This window comes from Melospiza melodia, chromosome 2 (genome assembly GCF_035770615.1).
Source record: "Melospiza melodia melodia isolate bMelMel2 chromosome 2, bMelMel2.pri, whole genome shotgun sequence".
NCBI classification, from domain to species: domain Eukaryota; kingdom Metazoa; phylum Chordata; class Aves; order Passeriformes; family Passerellidae; genus Melospiza; species Melospiza melodia.
In genome coordinates, this window is record NC_086195.1 from 70,861,279 (window position 1) to 70,870,459 (window position 9,181).

At 36.3% G+C, this 9,181-nt stretch overlaps 1 protein-coding gene across 1 annotated transcript in view; it reads left to right on the plus strand.

The window, feature by feature from the left end:
* Positions 1 to 7,730, plus strand: part of TMEM135 (transmembrane protein 135) — a 154,863-nt gene extending 147,133 nt beyond the window's left edge. The window contains exons 11-15 of the mRNA XM_063148823.1: positions 1,157 to 1,220; positions 1,912 to 1,988; positions 3,577 to 3,675; positions 5,120 to 5,187; positions 6,732 to 7,730. Coding sequence (XP_063004893.1) covers positions 1,157 to 1,220; positions 1,912 to 1,988; positions 3,577 to 3,675; positions 5,120 to 5,187; positions 6,732 to 6,864 — 441 coding nt within the window. The 3' untranslated portion in view covers positions 6,865 to 7,730. The remainder of the gene's footprint in view (positions 1 to 1,156; positions 1,221 to 1,911; positions 1,989 to 3,576; positions 3,676 to 5,119; positions 5,188 to 6,731) is intronic.
* Positions 7,731 to 9,181: the final 1,451 nt, after the last annotated feature.

Here is a 9,181-nt window from a genome sequence, read left to right on the forward strand (position 1 = left end):
AGGTGTGTGGATTTGGCACTTGGGGATGTGGATTAGTGGTGGCTTGGTGGACACTAGGTTAACAGTTGGAATTGATCTTAAATGCCCTTTCCGGGCTAAATGATCCTCGAATTCTATGATCTACTATATGTTATTGTTTGCATTTCATAACTTACACATATTTGGGTTGCATTTTATTTTTCTTTCAGTCTAAATAGGCAAGTAGGGCAGCAAAAATTCTAGTCACTCAAAAAAATTGGACCATGGCAAAAAAAATTATATGCTTGATGCATTTTGGATCCAAGGGATATGCAGTTCTACTTTTTTAGATTAATGTGTTTTCCTAGTTCCGGAATTTATTGGATGCATGAAAAAAATCTCTGGAGGTTTGGTATGTAGTTGAAAAAAACCTTTATCATGGGAAAGAGTCTAGCAGGTACAGCAAATGAGGATGATATGAATTCATGATTAGCTTTGGTATTAGATTGGAATTCAAATTAGATTAATCTAATTTGACTAATTAGATTAATTAGATTAATTTAATCTAACTCCAGTTTTGAAAGAAATGGCAGCAGTAAACTGTAAATTTAAGACACTGAAATGTTATGGGTACTATGTCCAACTCTCTGGACTTTAATATCACCAGTGCTTTTAAAAAGCTTGTTCTTCAGTTTTGTTAATTTCTTGTGTTTTTGTTGATGTAATTTAGTGTTTCTTGATTGGTAAAGATTACCTAATCAGACCTAATGTGTCTCAGTAATGAAAGTTTCTACAGCTCTTAAGAAATTACAATGGGATTTTACATTTCCTTTAAAAGACTGAAAAAATGGGAAAGTTTGCCTACTCACTTATCAATTAAATTGCTTTTTATTCTAACAACCATACCTAGAAGAAGAAGAATACATTATCCCTGGAAGTGTTCAAGGCCAGGCTGGATGGTGCTCTGAGCAACCTGGTGTAGGGGAAAGTGTCCCAGCCCATGGCAGGGGAGATGGAACGAGGTGATCTTTAAGGTCTCTTCCAACCCAAATCATTTTATGATTCTGTGATTATGGGTATTATCACACTACATTCTTTATTCATCCTGTGTGCTACATGACTAGCTTATAAGGAATACCTGCAGTCTGTGTGTTATAAGAAATAAGTAGGGCTAAGCTTGCATTCTGTTCACCTGCAGGGTACAAGTTGCTTCCTGCGCTGGGTCCGAAACCTTGATGATGAGCTTCATGCACTCGTAGCTGGTGAGTCCATGGAAAGTTTGTGTTGTACGTGTTGGGACTCTGCAAGTATTCCTCTTGTCTGTCCTCCCATTCCATTTTCAGACTTCTGTGATGAAAATAGGACTTTGTTCCTATTCCTGTGTACATCAAGGTTGTGTCAAAGTGACAGTGATGTTTCAAGTAGTGTCAAGGAAAGAGTTGCAATTAAAATTGTAAGGCAAATTCAGTCAAATGTGGAGTTTATGGTCAGCTCCAAGGACAGTATATTACGGTGTGCATAAATATAAACTTGTCCTTTAATCTGCAGCTGTAGACATGTGAGATGAAAGTACTCACTCTTCCATATGCCACAGAATACACATTGAGCTCCACGGAGTCCAAAGAAAGATGATTTTACCATTAAATTTGTGTGGTGGTGAGGCCCTTCCCTCATGTGCATCTGTCACATGTTAGAACCACAGAGATCTCTCATCCCACAAAAACCAGAGAAATTTGACAGTGTGCTCCTGAGAACAGATTTGTTTCAGCTTTCTGAGACTTTCTCTTTTTAGTGCTACAAACCATATTTGGGCAGCAAAAAGCCATCACTGAACTGTGCTGTCTGTAGCAGCAGAAAATAAATAGTCCTGTGCAGTGTTTGTTGGACTGACACACAACAGTGACCGTAACAACGCAAACCACAACCTTAACAATGCTTCTCTAATTGTTACAGGGTGTCTAGCAGGAATTTCTATGATGTTTTACAAAAGTACAACTATCTCTATGTATCTGGTGTCTAAATTAGTAGAGGTAAGTTATTATCCTCCTAAAGGAGGTCTTCATTTCATATATTTTTCAAGGCAGAAGAAAAGAAAGTGAACGTCAGAGGTTTTATCAGGGAATTCCAGTAAAATACAAAGTTGTATGGTAATGGTGTTTCACGACATGTGTGCCAAGAGGCTATGTTGCCATGTGGTCTCATGTCTTTCTTACTTTCTTTTCTTTGACTAATTTTAAATGTCCTTTATCCACTGGTCTTCATGTGTATTCTCCACCAATTTTTTTTAATCTCCTGACAACCCTTTGCTTTGTAGTTTTTGCAGATTTTTAAAATCAGAAAGTTCCAAGAATGTCTATTCTGCCAGAAACATAAATCAGACCTAGTCTTTAATTGCAGATTTATTGCCAAAAGCTGCAGCTTAACTTCCTGCCTTTGTTCCCTTACTTTGGCATTCAACAGTCTAAGATAACTCAGAATAGCTTAGGTTTTGGTCTATAGCTGAAGTTGTTTGTCACTGTACTACAGCTGATTGAATTCCCAGCTTTGGAAGGAACTTTGTTCTAATTACTATTCTTCAGGCTTGAATTATTTCTCTGAACTTGCTAAAATTAGGAACTCAGGAAAAAAAAATTAGTTACAGAGTTTGGGTATGTTGATTATACTTTTCTAACCAGCATTTGATTTCTTACTGTGATTTTTCCAGAAAATTGAGACTTAGTCATGGTCAATTCCCCAACACTACCACTGCAATGAGTTGATAAGGTTCTTTCACTATGCATCATACCTGAATCACATATTTCTCCTGCAGAACTTGAAGGCCTTGTTCTCTAGTGATAATTATCCATGTCCATTAGCAGCGCAGAATTAATTTTATAGATCATAAAAAGAAGAAACTCTTTTTTTTTGTTACACATAAAATGAAATATAAAAAGGGAAGATACTCTCTGTTTCTCCTCCTGGTTATCCCAGACCAAGCTCTGAAGGCAGTTGGTCATATAAAGGCAAATCCGAGTTATCCATAATGACTTTTAGAACTCAAGTTGTAAAAAAACCCAGTATTATCTTGTATTGCCGATGCTTTTCTGGAGACTTTGAGACATCTTGGCTATGGTGAAATAAGAAAAGCGCTGTGTGTTCTTTCCTTTTTTCTTTTTTTACTACTTTTATCATCTTATGCAAGCCAAGGGTAACTGACCAAAGAGGCGTGTGCTGCTTTGCAAGGTCAGGCTGTGCTCAGGAAAATAAACTGTACATGTTTTCTCAGAAAGTAAAGTATGTGATTTCAAGCTGTTTAAGAACAGTGAATATTCACTTTGTTGGAATAGTTATTGCATTGTTCTTTTGCTTTTTTAAAATGAAGAATTTAACAGAGCAAACTTTCCCCTTTTTATCTTTAGGTTCTGTAAAACTCAAGCTGTTGCTAGTCCTGTTATGTGCAGTAATAGCTTCTTAGTAGATTGATCTTGTGCAACATCTGTAATCTGTTTTAATCAACATCACATTTGTGGGCATATAAAAAAAGATAAAGTTGATGTGGGTTTTTTTTAAAGGTAAAAGAAAAAAGTAAAAAGATACTTTGATTTTGTTGCATTCAACATTTTTTGTTTATTTTTATAGACTATATACTTCAAAGGCATTGAAGCAGGGAAGGTTCCCTATTTTCCTCATGCAGACAGCATCATCTATGCCATTTCTACATCGATATGCTTTCAGGCAGTAAGTATGTTCTCTAACACATGAAATGCTTTACATCAAATGTTGAATGAAAAGAGGAGCACAGGGAGATAGTTCTGTAGAAAAGATGGTGAGATGTAGTGATTCACAGCACCATGCTCCTGCATCCTGATTTTGAGTGTCACTGGGGGAAGGTCAATCCTAGGACTCAGTTTCTCCTTTGCTTACAGCTGAATACATTATACAAAACATTGAATTCTTTCGAAAGAATCTTAAAATGCACTCACCCGGAAGATGAACATTAATGTACGAACTTCCATGAGCATGTGAAAGGACAGTTTTTCAAGTAGGCAAACAGTATAATACAATATTTTATGTTTTTTTAAATCAACTGAAAGTTTCCACTCACTTAAATTAATATTGCCTAAAACAGTGAAAACCGCAAAGTGTTTCATTTGACACAAGCAGTAGTACCATTTTTTCTACTTCTCAAGTTAGCTACATGCCTTTAACCTCAGTCCTTTTATTGTCTGCATCAGCTAGAAAATCAACTTTTCAGTGCTACCCAAATAGCTCTACTATTCTACTACATCTCACCGTTTCTAGACCTTCTGCTGAAACATCCCTGCATGAACTACATATTCTCTGGACCTTGATAACTATTTATATTTTTTGTGCCCCCCAATAAAGAGAATATAAAATGACCCTAAAGCAATCTTCTGCAGTCTTGTGCTTAACAGGATGTTTGAGAGACACTCCTCCTCCTCATTCTTCCCATGTACTTGGGAATAGTTCGAAGTCTAGTATCAAAGTGAATTGATATTTTGGTGCTTGGGATGTGCCTGAAGGTCTCCAAAATACTCCTGACAGGGACAACTGTGTGAGACTAGCAGACAAAAAGTTCATATGAGAAAAGAAGGGTTTTTTGATTACATAATAACTAATTGGAAAACTAATCTAAGACTGGAAACAAATTGCTAGGTTTAGGAGGAAGAAGGAAGGAGAAATTAGAGAAAGGATCTATGTATGCTGAGATGTTTGTTATTCTCTATATTTCTAAGTGACCCGGAAAAGTAATGGAATAGAGAGAAGACATGGATTTTGAATGTATGACATTATTTAGGATAATGTAGCATGAAATATAAATATGACTACAAGAAATGGTGGATCACAAAATGCAGAATGGATAGGGGATTAAGTAGGAGGTAAATTTGGCATCCACCAGTCCAGAGTCGCGCACATAGGAGTAATGATTGTTGTTGCCTTCTCTGCAATGAGACGTAAGTTAATTGTCATCACTGGTAAAATACTGTATTCTGGGAATATTTGTCTGTGCTGGTGGTGGTCATACAAGCATTGAATTCAGCAGAGAGCAGTAAAAATGAGTTCCATAACAATCCTTTTGCAGATTTTGGCTACCTAATGTAGCAAATGAAACTTTTGCCTGACACTGTCAGCTGGCTCTGACAGAATCCTCTCCTTGCAGGCTGTCATGGAAGTTCAGAACCTGAGACCTTCATACTGGAAATTTCTTTTACGATTAACAAGGGGCAGGTATGTACTCAGGGCTGTGTTCTGGCTTGTCTAAACCTGTCATTGATCACACTCAGCTTTCTGTGTCATTCACTGCCAGCAGCAGAGTGCTACAAGTACATGAGGGCTAATTTCCTGTGGATTTACTTTGCTTTTCAAATGGTTTCCGGTACCCTTGAAGTTCTTTGCTGCTGAAGTGACATTGCTGGGTTTAGTGTAATGACAGGAGCAGACTGCTCTAGTGAAGACTATCTAGCAGATGAGTATTTTACTTGAAGCCTTTTTAGCCCACCCTATGGAGGGTGGGATGCTTTCAAGTTCTATTGGAACATGAAGAATCCAGTAAACGACTGTTGAAGAAATCAGTATGTACAGTGATTAACAGCATGGTATTACTATGGGTCTAAAAGCATTACTGGAAATGTCAGAATATCTCATAAGAATACTTGAAAGTTTCAGTACTTTTTTATAGCTGTTTCAGTTGGGAAAGGGTTTTTTTTCTTGTAAAGCTAATGAAAAATTTTCACTGATCATAATCATGAATATACACTGTAATATAGTGGATGTTTTTCCTCTTTGCTGCAGGAATCTAAAAAACTTTCTTTTAAAATGAGATCTTGCTGTAACTGACTTACAGAAATACAGTTTAGTGAATTGTACACTGATATACTGATGCAGTGTGTGGCAGGAACAAGGCATCCAAATCTTGATCAGTTTATGAATGGGGTTATAAAAAGTAATGTTTCTCGTGACAACGAGCTCTCCAGGCTGTAAAATTAGAAGTGAAATCAGAGGCTAGTCCCTGGAGCATATTGAACCTACACTCCCTGTGGCACAGTACACACGAGGTGATTGAATACATTGCAAGATTTAGTGGGAAGCTTTCCTTGGGATGCCTGGAGGCAGTCCTTAGGCAACCTCTGAGGCCATACAAACATGATACAGGGAATGATGTCAGTACAGATGTCCAATTTTGGCTGCATTTTTTCATTTTGTACTAATCCTAAGCTTGCCTTAATTGAAGGAGAGGAAGGAGTACAAATTCTATTCTGCTTATTTATTTTATTTTATCTGAAGCAAATCCCTCTAATAGTAATTTTGACACTCTCTCCATAAAGGCAATTTCTTTTGATATTTCATACGCTTTTCATTCTATAGTTGTGAAGAACAACAAAATGGAAGTAGGGAAGTAGATTGTAACACCCAGAAAATTGGCATCCAGACTTGGACAGGCAGGGCCACAGTTTGCTCTGGAGTGAGAGAGAACAGCAGTATATTTTGGTTTGACTTTTTTTTGTGGAATTGAAAGTAAAAGGGGACCCTTCCTCTTTTTCATAAGTTGCATTTTTGAAGTACACTAACACAAACATTATTAGCCACATTTTTCAAACGCAATTTTTTAAAAAATCGTTATTGCCTGAGGTGAAAAACTTTCAATATCTGAACAGTGCAGGTTGAAGCCTATATGTCACAGATTTTGGTAAACTTTAGTGACATGAAATAATTTTATTTTTTCATGAGTAAGTGAGTCATGCATTCATACTTTCTTGTCTTTTCTTTTTCAGGTTTGCTCTCATGAATAGGAAAGTTTTAGATGTGTTTGGTACTGAAGCATCTAAGAACTTCAAGGATTTCACACCTAAACTTGACCCAAGATACACAGTTGTGCCACCAGAGCTACCACTGGAGCTGTCTTGAACACGACAGTGTGGCTTGACATTGAATGTGATCAGCATTTTGTCCTGAAAAGTTAATTAACTTGACAGTCGTATGTATGGAGGAGGACTAGGGCTCCACTTCAGTATTACTTCAATGAGAAAAGCTTTTTACCAATCAGAAATACTGAAGCTTTGCAGGGAGGTGTGGCTTAGTGATTAAGCCCCTTCCATAAGCAGAAAACATTTCTGGGTTGCTGTAGTTGGTTGACAGTATGGTAGAATCCTGAATGAATTAAACAAATGAGTAATATATTTAGAGAAGTAAAACATAAATATGCTTCATAATTTCAAAAATTCCATAGTTCATACCAGTAGACTATTTCTTGGTAAAACTAAAAGTAATTCTTAATTTAGAAATGAAGACAATTGGCATCGTTTAGGTCCAAAATTTTACCTGATCTTAAAAAGATTGCAGTCTGGTGAAAATGCCTCCCTGGTTTTTCAAATTGCGTCAATGATTTGTCTCAAAAGAGCCACCACCCCCTCGTTAGTTAAAATTAGATTATTTTTTCACAGCTGTGGTTGCAAAATAAGGCATTCCTTAGGAAAAGAAAACGCATATTGATTCAGAAATCACATTCCAGGGCTGTAAATTCCTCTGATGACACAGATAACAGGCAAGGAAAACAAGAAGGCGGTTCCGGTGGCTGCTGTGCGCTGAGGAGCGGCGGGTGTGGTGGTCAGCATCTGCCAAGTGGAAAAGGACACAGCTGGCAGAGGAAGGAATGAAACATTCCAGCCTCTGAGATGGTGTTGGAAACAGCAGACAGTTACAAAAATAAAAAAGCCAAGAACAAAACAAAACAAAGCAAAACACCCGCCCACCTCCCCCCTCCCCAGATAAAATATACTGAAGCAAAATGTTTATTTTTGAAAGGGTTTGACATTGTCACCTTAGATGGCATTGGGTTGTTTGTTGGGCTGCAGCACCAGCCAGCGTTTCAAGCATTTCTTTGGAAGAGAACTGACCCCTGAGGTTAGGCTGTTGCAGAGAACAGTTTTGACAATCAGATTAATAGTCTTTTTTCCTTGTTATTGGTGAAGAGTGGTTTTCCACCAGGCTATCAGACTCACGACTGGCACAGTTACATTAAATTTTATGTGGTACTCAATGCAAATAACTACCTACACAAAGTCCATCTCATTTTTAGTGTACATGTTTCCACAGATTTGTGTTCTAAAGTGAAACCTTGACATGCTAATTGCTTTTTTTTTCCTTTGCTTTTTTGAGCTTTTTTAATTATAACCCATTCTGGTGGTGCTGAATGGTGTTCATTACCCTAGAAGTTAATGAGAAGATGAAATATATTCACATTCAACTGAAAAAACTGAAAAGAAGCGAGATGAGCCAGGGAAATTGCAGTAGGTTTGCATGTATTTTAAAAACAAAAAAAAAAAAACAAAAAAAAAACAAAAAAAAGAAGAAATCAGTGTGTTTTATTGGAAGTCTTTATCAGATAATATGAACCGGACTAATTAGTAAATTCTTTGTCTTGTAACACTGTAATCTTACCCCAGTCATAACCATATTTTAATTCCAATTAGCCTAATTTCTTACTATTGAATATACTATCAAATATAAATTTTTATCAGATTTATTGTCATGATAATTTTACAAATTTGTGCACAAAATCTGCTTCTTCATCAGCTACATGAACAGTGATGTTTCGTCACTGTTACTAAAGGTGCTTCATCCTTTTAAACAGTGGTTGTCCACTTTAGTGTGACTAAAGTTCTACAAGCTAGTTTGTATCCAGTATTTTGTTGCTTGGAATTATATTCGAATTCCTCAAAAGGAAATAAAAGTTAATTGAACAAAAACTTTAAAAGGATTGTAAGAGATTTGTAGTGTTTTTCCACTGGAATATGGTCTGAAGTATTTGACCTTGTAAAGTCTGAGAAGTTATATATTTTAGGTGGTATATTAGAACTCACACAATATATTATGAATACTTTCTAGTGTAACAATATACCATTCTCAAAGATATTTTATAGATGGGTTAAGTTTCTCCACTGGAATGACAATTGTGATTGTTTCTCTATTTGAGGGGTTTTTTGGGAAAAAAAATCCAGGAACTACATCTCAGCAGCTAAATAACAGTTTTGTCTATGTTTCTTGCTTCCAAAATTCACAGTTGTTTCAAGTTATTTTCATGTAATATTAAGAGAAATTTAAAAATTTTAAATTATTTTTATTCAAATTGAATATATGTAAGAGAAAAAAAAATAAAGTCCTAATGTTCTTCCCAATAATAAACAGTTGCTGCTTTAAAAAGTGACTTTTTTGGCCATGTTGT